The sequence below is a fragment of the Callithrix jacchus genome, chromosome 3 (assembly GCF_049354715.1).
Source record: "Callithrix jacchus isolate 240 chromosome 3, calJac240_pri, whole genome shotgun sequence".
In the NCBI taxonomy this organism is placed as follows: Eukaryota; Metazoa; Chordata; class Mammalia; order Primates; family Cebidae; genus Callithrix; species Callithrix jacchus.
Window position 1 is genome coordinate 167,208,072 of NC_133504.1, and position 26,351 is coordinate 167,234,422.

At 35.8% G+C, this 26,351-nt stretch overlaps 1 protein-coding gene across 5 annotated transcripts in view; it reads right to left on the bottom strand.

The window, feature by feature from the left end:
- TBC1D19 (TBC1 domain family member 19) overlaps nt 1-26,351 on the bottom strand; it is a 155,154-nt gene that overhangs the window by 106,719 nt on the left and 22,084 nt on the right. For all 5 annotated transcript variants that reach the window (XR_013533519.1, XR_013533518.1, XM_035293925.3 and 2 more), the window contains exons 2-8: nt 26,183-26,255; nt 24,973-25,018; nt 23,189-23,264; nt 16,098-16,172; nt 14,618-14,681; nt 13,303-13,349; nt 4,886-4,996 (exon numbers count right to left, since the gene is read on the bottom strand). Coding sequence is in view for 3 of the 5 variants with exons in the window: in XM_035293925.3 (XP_035149816.3) it covers nt 4,886-4,996; nt 13,303-13,349; nt 14,618-14,681; nt 16,098-16,172; nt 23,189-23,264; nt 24,973-25,018; nt 26,183-26,255 (492 nt within the window). In the remaining 2 variants the exon portion in view is untranslated. The remainder of the gene's footprint in view (nt 1-4,885; nt 4,997-13,302; nt 13,350-14,617; nt 14,682-16,097; nt 16,173-23,188; nt 23,265-24,972; nt 25,019-26,182; nt 26,256-26,351) is intronic.

The window sequence follows — 26,351 nt, forward strand, 5'->3', positions numbered from 1 at the left end:
AAAAATAGTCTTCATACTACAAAAAGGACTTAGACCCAATAAATGCTTTAATATTAGGTTCTGTAATTAAAATGGAGAGTTTTGCTTATGCTAGGACATGTTAAAAAGCATAAACAGAACTCTAAACATCCATTTCCTACCTCATTGCTCTGGACTATTTTTAACTCAACGTCAGCAGACATGGACCTAATCTCAGATATCCTTCAAACCTCACCCTAGGTATCACATCTTTGAAAAAGCCTCCTTTAATATTCCAAGCTGAAATAAGCAACTTTCTATGCGTACATATTATCCTTTATCAACCTCTATCCAAGCACACAATCACATCATACTGAAACTGTATTTTTACTGCCCACTTCACCACTAGCCTGCAGCTCTTGAAAGACAAAGACTGTCTCTTATACACATTTGCACTCTGCCTCAATACTTGGCATAGGGCCTGACATAGCAAGGCTGTCCAATAAATATTACTACTTAGCTTTAGTATCAACTAGCTGCCACCACATAATCAAATTAGTAAATAGGAATTTGTCACAACTACACTCTAGAGTTAATAAATCTGTTATAAGGAATTTCTCTTTAATATGTATGAGTCTACATAACATTGTAATTAGGTTTAAGGGCTTTCCATCATAGGATCACGGGACTCACTGAGCCTCACCAAGTTCAATATTTGTACAGGTAGAACTGGGGTCACAGATAAACCACGCATCCTGGAGTCAGAATCATTATATTGCCAAGCTACATGATATAGGCAAGGCAGAAACAACTATCCGTAATGACTGAGGAATAAAAGGACTAACCGTAGCTCTTAGTCATATAGCCACAATTTCTTGAAAATTAGCCACAGGCTTTTTGTTCTCCAATAACTAAGAATGCATGTGCATCCAGTTTAAGGTCCCTTCAGGCAGACAGAATACAAAGTAGTCTTATTCACACAAGAGCTGAATCTTTTCCTAAATTATCCTTTCCCTGCTTTTTTAACTAGCAAACTCCTTCAAGTTGGCTGGCTTCATGCAGCAAAGAGTTTAAGAAATGAAATCAGCTAAAAGACTTTCAAGAACAAAACAGCACTTCCCTGTCTTATACACTCCTCCCCAACACACATGCACACATCATGCACAATCATAATTGGCCCTCTACTCAGGCACAATCACTTTCAGGTTTTTTTTCCAGGTATTTATCACCTTATTTCCATATGAATATAGATTGCTATTTTTAATTCACCAGCTTCAGATACCATCTATTGATTTTACATGGTAAATAAGGATTTTAGCTCATGCACATCCTTACTTCCATCATCCTAATTATATATTAATTCTTAATTAAATCCATCTTAAGAATTTGCATTATTGTGACTATGTAAATATTTCACTGGTGAGGCATGTGGTATTTATCGATGTTTCCATTCTTATACTTATTTCCACACTGTTCATAATTAAACTGTTTTTTCACTTATACAATTTTTTCTAACCATTTACTTCCTTTTCCTAAAGCCACAACAACTCTGAAAAGATCCTCCTTAATATAATTTCACATGTGGTCATGCCTGTGAGATCATCTATAGTTTTGTTGTTTTTCCTGCGGGCCTTCCTCCTGGAACCTTCCAACCTCCTGCTCCTATCTAGGATTGTTGTATTTCAGTCCATTTGTACAGCCTTTGTCCTGGAACTTCTCTTCACTATCATCTCTGGAAATTCTCCTTCTCTTCAGTTGGGATCGTGCTTTCTGGGTCCCGTGTTTTGCTTTTTGTTTATGACCTTGTTTGAAGCACTTCTACCAAGAGCTCCCTAAATAAGAGTAAATATTTTAGATCAGTACATCAGAAAATGTTTACTCCACCTTCACGGTTGTTGGTTACATATAGACTTCCAGGTTGAAATCGCTCAGGTTTTTAAAGACATTACTTCAAAATCTTCTGGCTTCCAGTGTTGCTGCTGAAAGTAAGATGCCACTCTGATTCCTGACACCAACATACTCTGCTTTCCTTTTACAAAAATTTTCAGTTTTCTCATTTTCAAGTGCCTTGTGTGGATCTTCTGTCATCCACAGCACTGGGTACTTGGCAAGCCTTTTCACTGGAGATCCATATCTTTCTTAAATTCTTATAAACTTAATTCTCTTCCCTCTGCTTCCCTTTTCTGGAACTCCTGGTCAGATGTTAATCTTTGTAGATTAATCTTGTAATTTAAGAAATCTTTTCCCTTCTACTTTTCATTTCTTTGACTTTTTACTACATCTTCTGATAAACATTTCCTCAGCTTTGTTTTCAATTCATCTATATGCATTTTTTGGCATACTATATTCTTAATCCAAAAACCTTTTTCATCCTCAAGTGTTTTCTTGCATTAATGAAATTCTGTTGTTTCATGAGTAATATATTTCTGAGAATATTAATGGTTTCTTTAAAGTCTTCTTTTGGGAATAAATGTCCATTTGAAGATGACATTAGCTTTACCTTTCCCATCATTGTTGCCCTAAAAATGTACTGAATCACACACAAAAAAACAATTCTAAGAGAAATTTCCCCACTGTATTACTAGGCAATGTTATTTATTGAAAACGTATGATTCTTGACTGGTAAATGACATCTGAAATGGAACACTGTGAGTGGAGTATAAAAACTGATTGGAAAACACAGGCCTTAGCCACCTGTGTGGTGTCTCTTGAGAGGACTTAGAGGCTATGCTTATGTACATTACAAGAAATGACTCCTATTGTGTATGAGACTTCCCTATGTTGTGCCTATGTGACTTGTCATTTCCGGTTGGATACCTTCCTTGTGAGCGCTGAAGTAGTATTTGGATGGCTGTAAGGACTCTCAGTGATGATCTCCCTGCTAATGGCATGCTAGTATACTATCATGCTATGTTTTCTGTTCTGTTTCATTCACAAGTTTAAGTGAACTGGTGCCAGGTTATTGTCTACTTTATCCTGTGAATGTGAATGTAAATCAGAACCTGAAATGCCTATTAGTGGTCATTCCCTAATTTGGCTATTTGGGTTTTGTTATTGTTGTTGTTATTTGGGTTTGCTTTAGTTTGGTCTCTGCCTCTCATAGTGGAAAAGTTCAAAAGTCTGGGGTTCCTAGACTGGTCATTCCTAATTAGAAATGAAAATTAAACACTGACTGGAAACTCTGTCTGCAAGGATTCGGCATAGAAAGCAGTAGGCTTCACTGTGAGACAACTTTATAGCCAGCCAACCTCTTTTTTGTAAGGGTTCTCTAAAATCCTGTTATTCTTCTCTCTAGCATTCTAGAATTGGTTGAGGGTAAGGAAGAAGGTGGAGGGTGGGGGAGGTAGAGTCGTGGTGGTAAGAATGAGAGTATTAGTCTCACCATCCAGCAGACTTTCACTTAACCCCTGTTTTGAGTAGCTCATACCTGTCCTGCTCTATGTCTGAGGTCTCCTGAGTGTAGAGCCTTTCTGAATCTGGATCTCTAGTGAATACGCCTCTGGTCTTCTGTGGGGGAGGAGGAGTCATCTGAGTATGCATGGTGATGGGAATCTGGGGGACTAACTTCTCCTGATCCAGACTTCCACACAATCTCCATTTTCAGCCCTATGGCTCACCATGGTTTTCTGTGACATGTGGTTATCTCCAATTCTTGAGCATTTCTAAGGTTCTGTGGAGAAAATCATCTTGCTTCTTGCATCAGTCAGTGTCTAGTCAGGAAATAGAAGTCATACCAGAAATGTGAACAGGGAAAAATAGAAAAAGCAAATGCAGACAGCAACTATGACTTCTAGGCTAAAGGAAAGTTTTAAACAAAGAAGAAACTAAGAACTTAGAAAAGGGTCCCTTGGCCTGAAGGCTGAGACGCACATCTATGCAGAGAAGCAGGGTAGCTGCCACATGAAGGCAGGCTAAGGGTAGGGGAAAAACTCATCAAGGAGCAGGTTAGAGCTAGACTATTGAGAACTGCTGAGGTGAGTATCATTGAGCCTCCTGCATTCCAGTCTGCTGGTTCCCACACACAAGACCTAGAAATGGAAGCAGCTTCCTCCAGCTATGGCCTTGCAGTGTCCCTCTAGAACCTTCTATTGACAAACCTAACATCAGGCCTGCTGGCAAAAGGGAAATGTTTACAGGGTCCAGCTCCAGCATAATAAAAAAGAGCAAAAAGGAGGATTTGGAGCTGAAAGATAATAATCTGATGATTGACACACTTGTCATCCATACTTTCTATCTTGTAGAGACATTAGGTTTGATCTTCTTCTCCCCTATCATTTATTATCAGGTCTCTATCTTAATACATTAAAGCCCTGAGTTATAAGTGGCTTCCTAGTTTCACCAAAGACAATATTTATATGCTCTTTATTGTTTTAGGGTGACTTTGAAAAGAAGGAGTGATAATTTCTTAACTCCACCATCAGGAAATCTCCCCCACCTTTCATTTTAAAATGAACTTCCTCACAAAAATATTACCATATCCAGAGCAAAGCTAATCTCTAATTAACTTATGTTCTCCATCTCCCTAAGTGCCTCACCTTGTTACAAGCTCCATATAAGCTGGTCAAATTAAATAAAATGTACTTTCTTAAAAATAGTTTTATAAAACTCACGATTTGTTTCAATCAGTCTTATAGCCATACATCAGGCATCTGAATCCCAACAAGCTGTCTCATAAATCTATGCTGTTTATTAAAATATGGAATAAGCAAAAGCATTTATAGGTCAATATGAGCTCATTTTTAGTCCTATTAGCAAAGCAACTTGCTCTGTCTATACACATATTTGTAATAAAAAAATAAATGTCACTTTATTAATTTGTTTAATGAGTAGATTACCCTATTGCTTTAGATACATGCTGTATTAAAACATTTTTTCTAATGGTTATCTCCTAAATGATGTTAATTTATTTTTAAATTTCTATACTTACCAATTCAGGGATGTCTTTTACTTTCAGTGGAATTTGAATTAAACCCAAATGAGTCCTGAAACTAAGAGAATCACCATTTTCATAATTTGGGTTGCGAAGATTAATTAATACCTTTAAAAACAAATCCAACAAAATTGGTTAGTTTCTTTATAGGATGTTTACACTTATAAAATTAGCAGGGATATTCTTGGTATATCACCACAAAATTAATTACTATTTGGGATGATGCATATACTTTAATTACATTCTAAAATGCTATAAAGTATATTGAAATGTTAAAATATAATGTCATAAATATACTTTAATTGGGATAGTTTTAATATTCCAGTGAATAATCTACAATCTAAAACTCTACAAAGTTAGAGTATGTATATACCTATGTAACAATACTGCAAGATCTGCATAAGGATCCCAGAATTTAAAGTATAATAAAAAAAATTAATTAATTAATTAATTAAAACTTTTCCATTAGGAAAAATAAAAATTGCCTGATTATAACACTTTACCAGAGAAGGAGATAGGGGGAAAAAAAAACTTGCTTGATTGTAATATTTATCAGGAAAAAATTTAGAATCAATTCTAACACATTTAAAAACAGAAATTGACAAGATTTGTAGAAAGATGATGAAGTAAGATTGCAGGGCATCTCTAAACCAAACTCACAAGGAAAAAAAAAATTTGAAAAGCAAAGCTAAAAAAAAAGTCATTTATATAATTTTCAAAACTAAGCAACTAGGCATGGTGGCTCACACCTATAATTCTAGCACTTTGGGAGGCCGAGGCCAGTGGATTGCCTGAGCTCAGGAGTTTGCAACTGGCCTGGGCAACACTGTGAAACCCTGTCTCTATTAAAATACAAAAAATCAGCCGGGCATGGCAGTATGTGCCTATAGTCCCAGATATTTGGGAGGCTGAGGCAAGAGAATTGTTTCAACCCAGGAGGTGAAGGTTGCAGTGAGCTGAGAATATGCCACTGCACTCCAGCCTAGACTATAGAACAAGACTCCATCTCAAAAAAAAAAAAACAAAAAACAAAAAACAGAAAAAGCCAACTTAGATACTGACACACCATTTAATGTAGGAATCTTACTTCTATTAGTATAAATATAGAATATAATTCTAATAAAATAAATATGTTTGCTAGGATCATACAGAAATAATGTTAGTGAAGTACTGTTTACATTGGAAAAATAAGAAACAATTTAACCCATTATAAGAAATTATTTAAATAAAGTATAATGAATTCATATAATAAAATACAGTATAATATGCCTCAATTAATATGGGCAATGACATAAAAAATGTTAATAATATATTATTTTTAAAGTATCATAATGATAGTAATTGCTGTGCAATATAATTGTGGGTTGTTTTATTTCAAAATTTATTCTTGTGCATGCGTTCTTATTTTTCTAACAACATGCATTTTTCTGGAAATAGTAATTTTATAAAATATTTTTAAGTAAAACTCTTGAGAGAAAAAAAGCCATTAAGAATCTAGTGGAAGAGATTATGATGACAGAAACACCATCATATTTGAGGAAGACACTAATGAACTGATAGCTAACAGCTGATAAAATATGTGCTATAATACCAAAAGTTTCCTAAAATTGCAAACACTATATTGAAACTAAAAATATCAATGGTATTTGTTTTAAAAAATAAAAAAAATAGCAAAGAATCTACAATTTTAGCCTAATTATCTAACAGCTCAATTTTAGCCTAATTACATAAATAAGGAATCATACTTCAGGGGAAACTGTAAAACGTGAAAGATAGAAAAAGGAGAAGAAACAGAATACTTGAGTAACAGAAAAATAAAAATATTAGAAATGGAGAAACTGTAATTAAGGGGGTGGCTGGCAAAATGGCTGAATAGGAATGGCTCTGGTCTGCAGCTCCCAGAGAGATCAATGCAGAAGGCAGGTGATTTCTACATTTTCAACTGAGGTACCCAGCACATCTCCTCGGGACTGGGTGGACAGTGGGTCCAGCCCACGGAGGCAAGCCAAAGCAGGGTGGAGCATCGCCATATCCGAGAAGCACAAAACATCGGGGAAGTACCTCCCCTACCCAAGGGAAGCCTTGAGGGGCTGTGCTGTTAGGAATGGTGCATTCTGGCCCAGATACTACGCTTTTCCCATGGTCTTCACAACCTGCAGACCAGGAGATTTCCTCAGGTGCCTATGCCACTAGGACCCTGGGTTTCAAGCACAAAACTGGGTGGCCATTTGGGCAGACACTGAGCTAGCTGCAGTTTTTTTCATGCCCCAGTGGTGCCTGGAATGCCAGTGAGACAGAACTGTTCACTCCCCTAGCAAAGGGGCTGAAGTCAGGGAGCCAAGTGGTCTAGCTCAGCAGATCCCACCCCCACAGAGCCCAGTAAGCTAAGATCCACTGGATGAAATTCTTGCTGCAAGCACAGCAGTCTGAAGTCAACCTGGGACACTCAAGCTTGGTGTGAGGAGGGGCGTCCACCATTACAGAGGCTTGAATAGATGGTTTTCCCCTCACAGTGTAAACAAATCCAGGGGGAAGTTTGAATGGGGCAGAGCCCACTACAGCTTGGCAAAGCCCCTGCAGCCAGATTGTCTCTCTAGATTCCTCCTCTCTAGGCAGGGCATCTCTGAAGGAAAGACAGCAGCCCCAGTCAGGAGCTTAGAGATGAAACTCTCATCTCCCTGGGACAGAGCACCTCAGAGAAGGGGTGGCTATGGGTGGAGCTTCAGCAGACTTACATATTCCTGCCTGCCAGCTCTAAACAACAGCAGATTGCCCAGCATAGTGCTTGAGCTCTGCTAAGGGACAGACCGTCTCCTTAAGTGGGCCTCTGACCCCCAGGCCTCCTGACTGGGAGACACCTCCCAGCAGGGGTCAACAGGCACCTCATACAGGAGATCTCTGGCTGGCATCTATCAGGTGCCCCTCTGGGATAAAGCTTCCAGAGGAAGGAACAGGCAGCAATCTTTGCTGTTCTGCAGCCTCTGCTGGTGACACCCAGGAAAACAGGGTCTGGAGTGAACCTCCAGCAAACTCCAGCAGACCTGCAGCAGAGGGGCCTGTTAGAAGGAAAACTAACAAACAGAAAGGAATAGCATCAACATCAACAAAAAGGACATCCACTCAAAAACCCCATCTAAAGGTCACAACATCAAAGACCAAAAGTAGATAAATCCATGAAGATGAGGAAAAACAAGTGCAAAAAAATTGAGAATTCCAAAAACCAAAATGCCTCTTCTCTTCTAAAGGACCACAACTCCTTGGCAGCAAGGGAACAAAACCGCATGGAGAATGAGTTTGACAAATTGACAGAAGTAGGCATCAGGAGGTGGGTAATAGCAAACTCCTCTGAGCTAAAGGAGCATGTTCTAACCCAATGCAAGGAAGCTAAGAAACTTGAAAAAAGGCTAAACAAATTGTTAACTAGAATAACCAGTTTAGAAAAGAATAAAAATGACCTGATGGAGCTGAAAAACACAGCACAAGAACTTTGTGAAGCATATACAAGTATCAATAGCCAAATCGATCAGGCAGAAGAAAGGATATCAGAGATTGATCAACTTAATGAAATAAAGCATGAAGACAAGATTAGAAAAAAGAATGAAAATGAATGAACAAAGCCTCTAAGATATATGGGACCATGTGAAAAGACCAAACCTATGTTTGACTGGTGTATGTGAAAGTGACGAGGAGAATGGAACCAAGTTGGAAAACTCTTCAGGATATTATCCAGGAGAACTTCCTCAGCCTGACAAGATAAACCAACATTCAAACTGAGGAAATACAGAGAACACCACAAAGATATTCCTCGAGAAGAGGAACCCCAAGACACATAATTCTCAGATTCACCAAGGTTGAAATGAAGGAAAAAATGTTAAGGGCAGCCAGAGAGAAAGGTTGTTTATCCACAAAGGGAAGCCCATCAAGACTCACAGCAGATCTCTCTTTAGAAACACCACAAGCCAGAAGAGAGTGGGGGCCAATATTCAACATCCTTAAAAGAAAAAAACTTTCAATCCAGAATCTCATATCCAGCCAAAAAGCTTCATAAGTGAAGGAGAAACAAAATACTTTATGGACAAGCAAATACTGAGAGATTTTGTCACCACCAAGCCTGACTTACAAGAGCTCCTGAAGGAAGCACTAAATATAAAAAGGAAAAACAGGTACCAGCCACTGCAAAAACATACCAAATTGTAAAGACCATCAACACTATGAAGAAACTGCATTGACTAATGGGCAAAATAACCAGCTAGCATCATGATGACAGGATCAAATTCACACATAACAATATTAACCTTAAATGTAAATGGGCTAAGCCCCAATTAAAAGACACAGACTAGCAAATTGGCTAAAGGGTCAAGACTTCTTGTTGTACAGTATTCAAGAGACCCTCTCATGTGCAAAGACACACACAAAGGCTCAAAATAAAAGGATAGAGGAATACTTACCAAACAAATGGAAAGCAAAAAAAAAAAGGCAGGGGTTGCAATCCTAGTCTCTGATAAAACAGACTTTGGATCAACAAAGATCAAAAAAGACAAAGAAGGACATTATATAATGTAAAGTGATCAATGCAACAAGAAGAGCTAACTATCCTAAATATATGCACCCAAAACAGGAGCATCCAGATTCATAAAGCAAGTTGTTAAGAGACCTACAAAGAGACTTAGACTCCCACACAATAATAATGGAAGACTTTAACACACCACTGTCAGTATTAGACAGATCAACAAGACGGAAAATCAACAAGAATGTTCAGGACTTGAACTCAGCTCTGAACCAAGTGGATCTAATAGACATCTACAGAACTCTCCACCCCAAATCAACAGAATATACACTCGCCACCCCTATTCAACATAGAGTTGGAAGTTCTGGCCAGGGCAATCAGGCAAGAGAAAGAAATAAAGGGTATTAAAATAAGAAGAGAGGAAGTCAAATTGTATTGTCTCTGTTTGCAGATGACACAATAGTATATTTAGAAAATCCTATCTTCTCAGCCCAAAATCTCCTTAGGCTGAAAAAGAACTTCAGCAAAGTCTCAGGATACAAAATCAATGTGCAAAAATCACAAGCATTCCTATACACCAATAATAGAAAAACAGAGAGCCAAACCATGAGTGATCTCCCATTCACAGTTGCAAAAAAGAAAAGAAAATACCTAGGACTACAACTTACAAAGGATGTGAAGGACCTCTTCAAGGAGAACTACAAATCACTACTCAAGGAAATAAGAGAGGACACAAACAATTGGAAAAACATTCCAAGCTCATGGATAGGAAGAATCAATATTGTGAAAATGGCCATATTGCCCAAAGTAATTTATAAATTCAATGCTAGCCCCATCAAGCTACCATTAACTTTCTTTACAGAATTAGAAAAAACAACTTTAAATTTCATATGGAACCAAAAAAGAACCTGTATAACCAAGACAATCTTAAGTAAAAAGAACAAAGCTGGAGGCATCACACTACCTGACTTTATACTACAAGGCTACACTAACCAAAACAGCATGGTCCTAGTACCAAAACAGATATACAGATCAATGGAACAGAACAGAGGCCTCAGAAATAATGCCACACATCTACAACCATCTGATCTTTGACAACCCTGACAAAAATAAAATAAGCCATGGGGAGAGGATCCCCTATTTAATAAATGATGTTGGGAAAACTGGCTAGCCATATGCAGAAAACTGAAACTGGACCTCTTCCTTATACCTTATTAAAAAATTAACTCAAGATGGATTAAAGACTTAAACATAAGACCTAAAACCATAAAAACCCTAGAAGAAAACCTAGGCAATACCATTCGGGATATAGGCATAGGCAAAGACTTCATGACTAAAATGCCAAAAGCAATGGCGACAAAAGTCAAAATAGACAAAATGAAATCTAATTAAACTGAAGAGCATCTGCACAACAAAAGAAACTATCATCAGAGTGACCAGGCAACCTACAGAATGGGAGAAAAGTTTTGCAATCTATCCATATGACAAAGGGCTAATATCCAGAATCTACAAGGAACTTAAACTAATTTACAAGAAAAAAAAAATCAAAAAGTGGATGAAAGATATGAACCGACACTTCTCAAAAGAAGACATCAGTGTGGCCAAAAAACATATGTAAAAAAGCTCAGCATCACTGGTCATTAGAGGAATGCAAATCAAAACCACAATGAGGTCACATCTCATGCCAGGTAGAATGGTGATCATTAAAAAGGGAGGAAACAACAGATGCTGGAGAGGATGTGGAGAAATAGGAACACTTTTACACTGTTGGTGGGAGTGTAAATTAGTTCAACCACTGTGGAAGACAGTGTGGCGATTCCTTAAGGATCTAGAACCAGAAATACCATTTGACCCAGCAATCCCATTACTGGGTATATACCCAAAGGATTATAAATCATTCTACTATAAAGATGTGTGCATACATATATTTATTGCAGCACTATTCACAATAGCAAAGACTTGGAACCAACCGATATGCCCATCAATGACAGACTGGACGAAGAAAATGTGGCACCATGAAATACTATGCAGACATCAAGAAGGATGAGTTCATGTCCTTTGCAGGGACATGGATGAAGCCGGAAACCATCATTCTCAGCAAACTAACACAGGAACAGAAAACCAAACACTGCACATTCTCCCTCATAAGTAGGAGTTGAACAATGAGACTAGAAATCTGGTAGTGACCCTTGGCCAAGATGCAGTGAAATGTACTAACTAGTCAGTTGTAATATGCTATTTAATGACCAAAACTAACTGGAAGGCATTCCACATCTGTTTATTTACATTGTTTATTGAAAACGTAAACTGGGGTTTTCATTTGATATAACAAGTTGGGGTAGAAATGATGCCTCAAAAAACTTGTGTCTTGGCTCCCTAGACCAAGATATCTTGCATGTATCTTGATGGTTTATAACCAAAAATCTAAATGTATCTTGTGTAACTGAGAAAGGCCTGAGAGCTCTGCTGGAAACGTGGATCACTTTGTGTTTGCAGGTTCATTCTTTCTCCTGCTGAAAGAGAGGCACATGTGGGTGGACCCTGAGAAGTCTTGTGAGTGTTGTCGATTATTTGACCCTGTATAAGTGCTGAAGCAGGGAACAAAACAGAATGAAAAGCTCTTGCTCCTGTGGAGCTTCATTGGTCATGGAAAAAGACAGGCAATAAGCAAAATAAATCAATAGTATGTTATATACATCATTAGATGCTGTAGGAAAAAACAAAGCTGGAAAAGGGTATGAGGAATTCCGAGCAAGAGAGCCAGTGAAACCTTTACTAAGAAAGTGATATGTAAGTAAAGACATGAGTAGTGAGCGAACATACAGGTAGATATTTAGGGAAAAATATTTGCAAGCAGATAAAACAAAGAGCAAAGACCCGCAGCTGGAAGAAAGCCAGGGATATGCAAGGAGGCTAAAGTAGTTGGAGTAAGACCAATCGAGAGGAACAGTAGCAGGAGATGAACTCAGACAGCTAATAGGATATCAAACCAAATGGGGTATTTTAGGTCACTGCCATGACTTTGGCTTTAATTTAATAGGTAAAATGAGATGGGAAGCCACTGGATAGCAGAAGAGTGGCTTACTCTGAATTGCATTTAAAGGCCTTCCTCCGGAAGCTGTGCTAAGAACAGATTCTAGGTGGGCAAAGGTAGAAGGAGTAAGACCAGTTGAGAAGCTAGGATGCAGCAGTGGTGGTGGCAAAAACTGGATGTATTCTGGAATATTTCAAAGGTAAAGCTAATAGAATAACATGTAAAGTCCAAGTGAAAGAGTGAAATCAAAGATGAGTGAATTAAAATATGAGTTCTAAGTGTCTACTGAAGGGTTCAACTTGAATATTTGATATGCCTCTGAAACTTAACTAAGCTTATCACCTTCACTAACAGCCCTGTTCCTCCTCCTGTATCCTCTATCTCATGTAACTTCTGCCCAATTACACAACCTAGACGTTTGAAGGTGATCATTATATTTTTTTTCCTCATAGATCCCATATCTGATCAGTTCCCAAATCATCCTTAAAATCTCCATCAAATCTGTCACATTCTTTCCATTTCCAATGTTGTTCTCTTAGTACAGACACTCATCATGTCTTCTGGACTACTAGAACAGGGAAGGGAATAAAAAAGAAAAACATTTACTGAGTACTTATATGTCCCAGGCAGCAGGCTACATGATGTACAGTCCCTATTTTTTCATGAAAATTTTCCTAACTGATTTACCCAGTGCTAATCTTTCCATATTTTCCAAGGGTAGTTTCAAACACAGATCTGATCATGTCATTCCACTGCTTCTATGACTCTGGGGCTTTTTACATGCTAATCCCTCTGCCTGGATATATTTTTACATCATCATTTATTCACATTATTCATTCACTAACATATGTATATTTATCCAATAGAACCTACCTCAAGAAAATCCTTAGGTGCATAAACAGGTCTGAAAAGGCTTAAATCTAGAAGATAGATTAAAACAAAATTTCAGTTTGTTTTAATATATGAAGTCTTATTAAATAAATATTCATCATTCTTTCATATCATGAAGATAGATTAATTCAAACATTTCCTGAGTATCAACTATTTGTCATACACTGTGTTAAGTACAGAGAACACTAAAATGAAAAGACAACCTCTGCCCTTCACGTCCTAGATGACGTATTCTGGAAGAAATTAAGAGCATCCTATTCACAAGCTGTAATTATTTACAACTGAATTAACCAAACAATTTCAATGTAACATAAAGGTTCTATATGAGAATTCTCAAGGTACTTAAAATACGAACAATGCATTCTTAGGAATTCCTCTAATTGTATTAAACTATTCCCCCTTTTGAACTCAAATAACTCATTGCTTCCTCTGTTATGGCATTTATCTCTTACGTAGTCCCCTATATGTGGGGAAGGAGAGGAGAAAAGAGGTTATGTACATATCTGTCTATACAATTACAGGCATCTATCATGGTAAATGAAATATAGTTGTTATTCATTGTATGTTTATAAAATTGACTAGATTTTAAATATTAAAATGAACAAAAATGAATTCTTTAAAACATTTTAAAGTCTTCAAATGTATTTTTCATTATTTATCCTATTTTTAACAATTCAGTGTAATTAAGCTTGCACAATATTCACCTTAATTAAAAGACAAGAATCTAAAAATCCACTGGATAATTTATTATTTTATAAAAATATTTTTAAATGCTGCTTTTAAAAAGGATAAATAAGGCCAGGTGCAGTAGCTCAAACCTGTAATCCCAGCACTTTGGGAGGCTGTGGTGGGAGAATTACTTGAGGTCAGGAGTTCAACAGAGAAAGCCACAGCCAAATAGCAAAACCCCATCTCTACAAAAAATAGAAAAATTAGCCAGGCCTGTAGTTTTAGCCACTCAAGCAGTCGAGGTGAAAGGACCCTCTGAGCCCAGGAGTTTGAGGTTAAAGTGAGCTGTGATCATGCTACTGCCCGGATAACAGAGCAAGACGCTGTCTCTAAAAAACAAACAAACAGCAACAAAAAAGCTGCTCCTGATGTCTCGTTTATTAGTTGCATATGGTGTTAGGCAGTTTGAGTAGGCCAGCCTAACTCTGGTTGTTCAGATGATAGAAAATTAATGAGAAGGAAAATTGCCATCTTTCCAAAATAATTGTTAATTCTGTTATTTTGGATCCACAGTTAAGAAAGCAATTCTTTTTCCACTACTGCATTTTGAAAAAAATTGTTCACATACCTGGTTCATCAGTTCCCATTTCATTCCATTTATTAAGAAGTTCTTTCTGTTCTCCAACTGGCCTCTGGAAAAGGTAATTTTAAAACCGGTTTCATTTTTTGAAGTCTAGCAATACAACTAAAAACAAGAATCAATAACTTATTTCAAGCTTAAATAAACTACTATAACAGGATAAATAATTTCATTAAACGTAGAATTTGGGGGGTAACTGCACTTAAATTATTATTTATTAGGTCATACCTAGTCTCAATGGCTTAGTTAGAACATGGTGCTAACAAGTCCAATAAAAGAAGGTAGGTGATCTGTAAACTGGCCAGTAAATTTCACAATGAAAAACTGCGCCTCAGCCACATACTCGTACTCCCATTCAGCAATCTCAGAAAAGCATCACAAGGGGTGCTGGCCAAGAGAATGTGACTAAGAGTCAGTAGCATCATCTTTCTATATGAAATGCAGTGTGTTATACAACACTACATATTTACACAGTTTTTAATGTAAATGTATCCTTTTTTAAACACCATCCTTCTGCTGCCTTCAGTAATTTTTCCTTGGATATTATCCAAAGTATATCCACTACATCCTGTCCAACAACAGGGAATAAATAGCAGGTAGGGAGAATGATGTGAAACTGGCTCTCTCCTACTTACAAGCAGCTACCAAGAATACAGAATATCCCTCAAGGGTTTTTTCTTTTCTTTCTCCTCTCTTTCTCCTCAATGCTCAATATAGACTTCTGAGTACTATATAAATACTTATTCATTTATAAATGAAAGAAACATCAAATTGGACATGAAGTTCCTCTATTGTGATAATGTCATGTTTGCTGGGTAAGACTCCTTTGTAAGTTAAATTATACATGTTCTTTATAAAATAAGAGTTGATGAGTATTGTTCGACCACCACCACCACCTACAAAGATAGATCAATTTAAACTATATGTTTAAATATAGTTTAAACTATATGTGGATCTAATACTGATATATGTTCAGTATTAGATCTATATAGAATTCCAGTTCTACAGAGAGATGACAAATTATCCTTTTTGTTTCCTATGTTAATACGGAAAGATGGTACCATATTGCCTATTACAAGATCACAGTATACCTGAACTCTATCTGCGATTCAAGGAATATGGCTACTGTGCTAATCAGCCAAAGTAAGTAAACTAAAGGTAATTAAAATCTTTAAAGAATATTCCTAATCTTTACAGCCAAATGTCTAACTCATCTATACTATAGATTCATATTTCTATTTATTTTTAAAGATACAGGTTTGTTACAATAATTATTATAGCACACAAAAAAATAGAAATCTATATGGAATATACTCACATAAATGGCCTTTTACAGATTTTTGTTTCAAAGCAAGTTGATATACTAGTAAAAATAAATAAATAAATGTGCCTAATAGTAATATAATTTCACACTTTCTAGTATTTGATTCACAACGAAATACTTAAACAGAAAAATGTTTAACAGTACCTTTCGTGCCAGTGGGATACTCAGTTCAGTGCACATGCTATTTAAACTCTTCAAAATTCTTTTTTCCCAACTTCCCTAAAACATAAAAAACAATCAATTATCTTTACTAGTAACAATACTAAAACTAATAAAAATATTAAAGATATTGTGAATTACATAGAAATGGTAAGGCTGGTTGAGATTGATTGTCCTTATTCATCAGTTCACTCAACAAATACTGACTGTGGCCTACTATATGCCAGATACTATCCTTTGTGCTGTGAATGAAGCAGTGAATAACAGAAAGCCTCAATCCTCAAATAACTGACATTTTAGCTGAAGATGGGAATGAGGATGATAATAAAACATTATATGGAAAATATCAGATAAAAAGATAAGTTAAATTTAAGCATTTTATAAATGTTTAACACTTAGGAATCCCATTAATGACCTAGTAAAAGACAAAAATTTACAGAAATTATTACATTGCAATTTTTCCAAAAATTACATTTTACCCTTAAATACTTCAGTATGCATATTCTTAGACTAAGAACCTTTTTCTACACATCACAATATCATTATCATACCTAAGAAAATTAATATTTCATGATGTCATACTTAAATTTTCCAGTTGTCTTCAAAATACCTTCTATAGTTTTTTTTAAAAAATCTGAGATCCACTCAAAATTCATGCATTACATTTCACTGGCTGTTATATCTCTTTCAGTGCAGTTCAAATCTAGAATCTTTCTATCCTTTTCTTTTTTATGATACTGACTTTTTAAAAAAGTCCAGGCCACTTATCTTTTAGAATGAGTCACAATCTGGATATTTTTCATGATTTTTCATAGCATTGATTACCTACTTCATTATCCCTTCTATTTCTTATAAAATAGAAATTAAGTTTTAATAGTAATAGGTTTCATTATCCATAAATACCATATTTTAATATACTATTATTTTCAATGACAAGCTAAAATGCCATAATAATGTTTTTTGTCTTTTTATTAATGTGCCTACAGGCCACTTCTGGCTCAACTGAAACCAAAACAAAATAATACCAAAGTCCCCAAATTCAGACCCAATGAGGAAACAAGGAAAGAACTATATATTACTCATAAAGAACAGTAATAATCAGTTAATGAAAGTAAAATAATAATAACAGTTCCCTTATATGGTTGTAACAAAGATTAAAGATATATTAATATCTTTAATAAACTGCCTCAAACAGTGGCACAATATAATAATTATCATTCAGTAAGTGATGGTTTTAACTACAGCTGTCATTATTCATAGCTTCTTCAACATACACATTCAAATACATTACTCTTTATCTGAAATATGCTCTCCAAGCTCAACTCATACCTCCAACATTCTTATTCTAGTCTAAATAAATCATATTTACCTTTTAGGTATCAGCTAAAATATCCATTCCTCCATTATGATTTTTCTCACCTGGTCCCCCACCCAAGATAGCATTAGGTGACTTTGCTTACAGGTTCTCATAGTGCCCTGTCCTTCACCTATTATGCTACAAATCACACTGTGTCTATCACATAATAGATGCTCAATAATTAAACAGATTTCCACTCTAAGCAATGTTGCAAGTATTTTAAGAAATTTTAATGCAATAGCTCAAGCAGTGAATGAACAGAAAAAAAAATTCATCTGAATGATAAATATGTGAAATGTATAAAGCTCAGTTTACTACATTTATAGAAACAGATTTTCAAGAATAAAAGCATACTCAATAAATTACATGAAACAGTCCCCAAATTAACTCTATTTACTGACTTATTTTAATTCCCTCTTTAAATATAAAGGATTCTCTTAGAGCCAAGGCTTATTTGGGTACTTCTTATTTGAGTATGTTGTTAATGAGCAAACATTAATTATAATGATACAACCTACTTTCCACATTCAAAATCTTTACACCTGCCTTATTTAGATAAATCTCATTCACCTTTCTGGTGTCAGATTAAATATCATCTCCTCTAACAAGTCGTCTCTTACCTGCTACTTCCACCCCAAATGGTGGAGGAAACAGATAAGAAAAGCTCAATACAGAAAGCATCATGAAAGTTTGGAGGACTTATACCATTGAAGACGCCATTGTTGTTATGGAAAAAGCTATGAAAGCCATCAAGCCCAAAGCAGTAAATTCCTGCTGGAGAAAACTGTTTCCAGATGTTGTACAGACTTCACAGGATTTACAAGAGAATCAATTTAAAAAAATAATGAAAAAGATTGTAGATACGACAAAAAAAAAAAGGTTGGGAGTGAAGGGCTGCAAGATATGGATTTTAGAGAAATACAACAGCTAATAGACACCAAACCAGAAAGATTAATTAAAAACAACTTGATGGAGATGAGTCCTTCCAGACCAGTGTCAGATGATGAGGAAGAACACATAAAAAAAGCAGTACCAAAAACCAAATTGACAATAGACAACCTGGCAGAAGAGTTATGATTATTCAAGACTGCTTTTGACCTCAGTGCCCATATCATAGAAGGGTCCATTTTGCAATATGGACTGTTGAAACTAAAGCAAACAGTGAAACAGGACTGGTACCATAAAGAAATATTTTTAGAAAAATGAAAAAGTAAAAATGTCAGATGGGAGTTACAATGAATTTCTGTAAAATTACACCAAGTGTGCCTGCCTCTCCTGGATCCCTTCCACCTCCTCTACCTCTTTTGCCTCTGCCAGGCAAGACAGCAAGACCAATCCTTCCTCCAACTCCTCCTCAGCCTACCCTATGTGGAGATGATTAGGATGAAGACATTTATAATGATCCACACACACTTAATTCATAACAAATATAGTTTTTCTTCCTTATAATTTTCTTCATAACATTTTCTTTTCCCTAGCATTTTTTATTGTAAGAATACTGTATATAATATATATAACATGTAAAATATGTGTCAATACACTTCATGTTATCAGTAAGGTTTCTGGTCAACAGTAGGCTATTAAGTAGTTAAGTTCTGGGGCAGTCAAAAAGTTATATGTGAATTTCTGACTGCATGAAGAGTCAGCACCCCTAAACCCCACATTGTTTAAGGGTCAGTATACTATACAAATTTTTAAGACTGCAATACACAATTTTAAAACAGCGTAAAAGGTCAGCTAGCGGAAGACAAGAAATAACTAAGATCAGAGCAGAACTGAAGGAGAGAGAGACACAAAAAACTCTTTAAAAAATCAATAAATCCAGGAGGTGGTTTTTTGAAAAGATCAACAAAATAGACCACTAGCCAGACTAATAAAAAAGAAAGAAGAATCGAATAGATGCAATAAAAAATGATAAAGGGGGTATCACCATCGATTCCACAAAAATACAAACTACCATCAGAGATTACTACAAACAACTCTATGCACATAAATCAGTAAATTAGGAAAAAATGGACCAAGTCCTGGACATTTACACCCTCCCAAGACTAAACCAGGAAGAAATTGAATCCCTAAATAGACCAATAACAAGATCTGAAGTTGACGCAGCAATTAAGAGCCTACCAACCAGAAGAAGTCAAAGCCCAGATGGGTTCACAGCCAAATTCTACCAGACATACAAAGAAGAACTGGTACCATTCCTTCTGAAACTATTCCAAACAATACAAAAAGAGGTAATCCTCCCTAACTCATTTTATGAGACCAATATCATCCTGATACCAAAACCTGGCAGAGACACAACTGAAAAAGAAAACTTCAGGCCAATATCCATGATGAACATCGATGCGACAATCTTCAATAAAATACTGGCAAACCGAATGCAACAGCACATCAAAAAGTTTATCCATCATGACCAAGTAGGCTTCATCCTGGGGATGGCAAGGCTGATCCAACGTATGCAAATTTATAAACGTAATCCATCACATAAACAGAACCAAAGACAAAAACCACATGATCATCTCAATAGATGCAGAGAAGGCCTTCGACAAAATTCTACAGCTCTTTATGCTAAAAACGCTCAATAACTGGGTATCGATGGAACGTATCTCAAGATAATAAAAGATATTTACAACAAACCCACAGCCAACATCATACTGAACAGGCAAAAACTGGAAGCAGTCCCCTTGAAAACTGGCACTAGACGAGGATGCCCTCTCTCACTATTCCTATTCAATATAGTATTGGAAATTCTAGCCAGAGAAATAAGGCAAGAAAATGAAATAAAGGGTATTCAATTAGGAAAAGAAGAAGTCAAATTGTCTCTATTTGCAGACAACATGATTGCATATTTAGCCCCATCATCTTCGCCCAAAATCTCCTTAAGCCAAATAAGCAACTTCAGCAAAGTCTCAGAATACAAAATCAATGTGCAGAAATCACAAGCATTTCTGTACACCAATAACAGATGGAGAGCCAAATCATGAGCAAACTCCCATTCACAATTGCTACAAAGAGAATAAAATACCTAGGAATACAACTAACAAAGCATGTGAAGGACCTCTTCAAGGAGAATTATAAACCACTGCTCGAGGAAATAAGAGAGGACACAAACAGATGGAAAAACATTCCATTCTCATGGTTAGGAAGAATCAATATCATGAAATGACCATACTGCCCAAATTAATTTATAGATTCAATACTATCCCCATCAAGCTACCATTGACCTTCTTCACAGAACTGGAAAAAAAAATCCTTTAAACTTCATATGGAACCAAAAGAGAGCCTGCATATCCAAGACAATCCTAAGCAAAAAGAACAAAGCTGGAGGTATCATGATACAAGCCTACAGTAATCAAAACAGCACGGTACTGGTACCAAAACACAGATATAGACCAATGGGACAGAACAGCGGCCTCAGAAGTAACATCATACATCTACAACCATCTGATCTTTGACAAACCTGACAAAAACAAGCAATGGGGAAAAGATTCCCTGTTTCATAAATGGTATTGGGAAAACTGGCTAGCCATGGGCAGAAAGCTGAAACTGGACCCCTTCCTCACACCTTTCACTAAAATTAACTCCAGATGGATTAAAGATTTAAACATAAGACCTGACACCATAAAAACCCCAGAAGAAAACCTAGGCAATACCACTTAGGACATAGGCATAGGCAAGGTCTTCATGATTAAAACACCAAAAGCAATGGCAACAAAAGCCGAAATAGACAAATGGGATCTAATTAAACTTGAGTTTCTGCACAGCAAAAGAAACAATCATTAGAGTGACTGGCAACCAACAGAATGGGAAAAAATTTTTGCAATCTACCCATCTGACAAAGGGCTAATATCCAGAATCTACAAAGAATGAAGAATATCCTTATTTTGATTTTTAAACCAGTTAAAACGGTAAAAAGTAAAAATAAAATTCCTAGTTTGCCAGCCCTATAAAAATAGGTGGTAGGTTGGATTTGGCCTACAGGCTGTAGTTTGCAGATCCCTGATATAAGCAGGTAACTCCAGAAAGAAAAGAGAGGAGCACCATACATGTACTTATCATTCACGTATGCTCTCAGCAACTAGCAGTAAGCTCTAAGAGTGGACTTATTATTTACCTCTCTATCTCTTATTTTCAGTCATGATTAAAAAAAAAAAAAAAAACCTTTGTGTTTTGTTTCTTACACCTAGTATGCTAAAACTTATATTTGCTCTATAGTGTTTAGAAAGTTTCAATTTCACTAAAAAATATTTAAGCCCAGACTTCTTAGTTTTATTTTCTTTAGTTTAAATCTTTATAACAAAAAAACCCACAATTCTTTCACATATGGATCATTTAACTATTATGCTTTATGACAAATTGATAAATAAATATTAACTGATTTCCAGCCCTAAAAGAGACTACCTAGAGACAGAAATATATATTTCCTCAAATATTTCCATGGTTTTTATTCATACTGCTTCTTTTCACCATCTAATTTTAATGATTTTTTAAATGAAAATAAAAGTTGAAAAATAAAAATCTGCCTAATTTCCACTGTTGTGGAATGTGATGACTCTGCAGAAAATTTTCAAGGGCAGAGGAACCATGATGATAATTGTAGAAGCTGAGTTAGGGGAGTTCTTTAAGGTACCTCTGAAATATTTCATACCAAAAAAGGTTTTAAAAATCCATCTCTTTGGGAGGCCAAGGTGGGTGGATCACGAGGTCAAGAGATCAAGACCATCCTGGCCAACATGGTGAAACCGTATCTCTACTAAAATACAAAAATTATCTGGGTGTGGTGGCGCATGCCTGTAGTCCCAGCTACTCGGGAGGCTGAGGCAGGAGAATTGCTTGAATCCAGGAGATGGAGGTTGCAGTGAGCCAAGACTGTGCCACTGAACGCCAGCCTGGCACCTGGCGACAGAACAAGACTCTGTCTCAAAAAACAAAAAACAACAAAATCCATCTCTGAGGCTATGCTGAAGAATGAAGGTCTACTGACTGTGATGCTCATTAAATGCCTTGGCAGTGGCAGTCAGAGTCCTCAGCTAGCACTGTGAAGACGGCTTACTGACAGGTCCGGGCTGAGGGGAGGTAAATGAGGCCGTGCTGAGATGAAGAACAGTTAAAAGAGCCAGAGCATGTGCTTGAACCTGTTGGCTTCCATTTTAATAACTATTCATAGTTTTTATGTTTAAATTATGTTATTTTGTTATTTTAAAGTTATTCTTAGTTGTTTGCCAACCCATTTTGATAGCAGGTTTATCAGAGTTTTATAACAATACAATTAATAGGTGACAGCCTGCTGTGAGAACAAATATATTTCAAATACACTATCAATAACTCTGGCTTCAAAACCAAAATTTTAAGGAAAGAGAGTGTCAGTTCATTCACATTTTATTCCTTTAATTTCATTCCTTTAATATCCATTAATAGGCCATGAAGAATAGATTGCCACATTACACTTGTATCATATTTTAAGTTTCAGACAATTATGGTAGATGATTTTTTCCCTTCTACCCCATTTTTTTTCCAGAGTTGCCACACTTAAATAGATACGATCCTTGGTTACTGAAAATGAAATGGGAGAATATACAAATACCATTAACATCAATTTAGTGTTCTTACCCAGTCTTTCATAATTAATAATATATACTCCTGACATCAATAATGATCTTTTGCTCTGCATTACATAACTTGGCATGAAAAAATAAAATGAAATGGAACAATAACCCACCTGTGCTTTCCTCATGTATACCAAAGGTTCTTTAAGATGTTCAGGAGGTGCAGCAGGATGACTAGGTAAAGGAAACCTAGGAGCAAAAAGGGGCAGCTAAATATCAGACATTATTGTTTAGTAAGATACTACTTACCTCTGTAGTCCATGTTATAAATGAAACAAAATATTCTTTCTGTTTTCCAAGTAACATTTCATTTTATATTCAAAATATATTGTTTTTATTAAGAAAATTGATTTAGTCAACAAATACTTGCACCATTCTAGGTACTAAGTACAAGGCAGTGATTGAGATAACATTCCCTGTTCTCATGGACCTAATGAAGAAAGTCAATAATTACAAAAACATACAAATAAAGTAATATCAGATTATAATAACTACCCTGAGAAAATGAAAGAAGGGTAATGAGATACAATACATTTGGAGGGCAGTGAAGGCCTCTTAGGGAATTTGATATTTAAACCAAGGCATGAATGTGAAGAAGGAGCCAAGCATGCAAAGATCTAGGGGAAGAATGTTCCAAACAGAGGGACAGCAAGAGCAAGAATTCTGAGGAGAGAGTATTTGGAATGTTTAAGGATCAGAAAAAGCCGGGATCACTGACACATAATGACTGAGGTGCAGAGTGGGATGAAATCACAGATAGAAAAGGCAGTGGGAAGACACAATGGTTCAATGTTTATTTGGAGATTCCAATTCATTTCACAATAATATATAACTCCTCTTGAAATTAGTCAGCAGATTTGTACTGACAGCAAAGCAGTCATGTTCTAATAATCAAGAACCATAGACTGAATTCTCAAGAAATTCCTTGTCCAAAGTGGGACAAAAGCATGTAAAGGGTTAATAATATTTGAAACCACTTGCATCTGTCCTGTAGTCTAGATGTAAAAGGCTCAGCTGTCCATAAGAAACATTGCTGGAATAGAGAAAGGCAACCTATCCCACCTAACCCATAAGACAGTTTCACAAATTAATTATTTCTGGCAAATTATTTTTCCACTAAAATCTACCTTTCCCATACACAAATGATATTTCTTCTCTTATATGCAAGATAGTTTAGAAATTATCTCACATTGTCCAATATATCATTTGCTTCCATTTTTAATGGTAATTATGTCTAAATTTAATAAAACTTATAAATTTAGGATTGAAACTTGAGAGAATTTACTGATGATCTTAATAGTTATTTAATGATCAAAGAAATGTATCCAAACTACAGGTAACAAGAAGAGACAACTTGAAAGTCATTCATATTAAAACCAGAATCAAGTTAGATATTTATTTTTTCAGAAATATTTCATGAAAACCTACTCAATGTAAAAGAGATACGGATACAGAAGTGAACAAAACTGGCTAAAACATCTGCTCTCATGGAGCTTACATTTAGTAATACGCAGAGATAAGCGTTGTCAGATAGGAAAAATGCACAGAAACTTGTGCGGCACACTTGACTCTAGTTTTTCTTGTTTCCCAAGTCCCCCTATATACTTAGATGATCTACCCACTGACAGTAAACTATTTTAGGTAACCATTACTCCTCACCTACATCTGTCTAGCAGGTTCCTAAGTGCTTCCAGACTACTTTCAACCTAATCACCAATTTGCCTGGATTTAGCCAGGCAAGATGGTAGTAATTTTTAATTGTATTAACTTACTTGAAATGTAAAAATACTAATGAAAAATAATAATACAACAAGTATACATAGCAATGTTGATTTTATTACTCACAAAGTAATATAGCTAAACAAAACACTATTACAAAATAGGTGGGAAAACTCACACACTCAGTTCACTATAAACAGCATTCTGAAGTTTCTTCTCCCAACCTGTTTTTTTAAAAAAATAATAAAATATATGAACATGTTAGTTTCTTAAATAAACATATATCATAATTAAATTTATCTCAATAAAACTTTGACATTATATTTATTTGTGAAAGAACTTTGTCAACTGCCAATCTCTATGTAAAGTATTACTAAGGATTATTTCCTATAAACTTACCATATTCCTTAGCTAACTTTGAGTAGCAAAATCATCAACATGATATTTAAAAATAATATCATTACTGCACCATTCTATCGAGTTGGGAGGAACTTTTCCTTTTTCACTATCGAAGTGCCCAATGAATGCTGAAATCTTTGGATGTTGTACTACTAAGGTTGTAAGGAATGTGCCAACGGAACAGCAAAAAACAGGCACCTGATGAAGATGCCTAGTTATAGTTAACTGGTCAGCAAAGTCCTGGATGACAGAAGCAGATTATTGTGAGTTACCAGTAGTCAGACCAGTTAGCTCAGCTGCTATCTGAATCAATGACTTAACATCTCAGTTCCCATATGCAGATGGTTGACTAGGGACCCTCTCTCTCCTCTTGCTCTATGAAAAGTTAGAATTTTCTTTTTATTTTCTGTGAAAGCATAAAAGGAAAAAAAGTCATGACTGAAAAGTAAAATGAAAAATTACCTAACTAAGGAGATATTTTAATACCTTCAGGATGTGTTTACCCTTCAGGATGTTACCAGGAAGGTAAACAGTATGTAAAACCGATTCATTCAAAGGAGTCAGTCATTCTCACAGAGTTCTTGAATTTTTGCCCCATTTTGTTAAAATGTCTAATGGTTCAAATTCTCCCTAAATAGAAACCTATTTGGCCATAGTTTTCACAGTTTTAAATGAGTAATTGGAAGGCTGGGGATAAATATTATTTATTCGGCCTTACAGGGGTATCCAAGGGACAGAATACAGTCATAAGTTCCTAGTTTCTGTTTCTGATTGGCCCAGTAAAGCCCTTTCCTCATCTCTCTTTTCTGCTTATCACTAAAGAAAGAAGCCAAAAACCATGGCTTCTGGCTGCTAAAAGCCTAAAACAAAACAAAACAGAACAATGGCAACAAAGTAAGATGGTTGTACAAGCTTAAGGGCTTAAAGAATTAGGAATAAATAAAACATTTTATTATTTTGCCTTAAGTTATTAGGAAAAAATTACAAACCTGATATTTTAAAGAATTCCTTAATATCTTCTTTCAATGATTCAAGTTTAATTTCGGGTCTCTGAAGACTGGCCTAATTAAAAAAAAAAATAAAGAAATAAAGAAGAAAGGAAAAGACATAAAAAGTAAATCATTTGGGTTGATATTTGGAACAAATGAAATGTTTAAG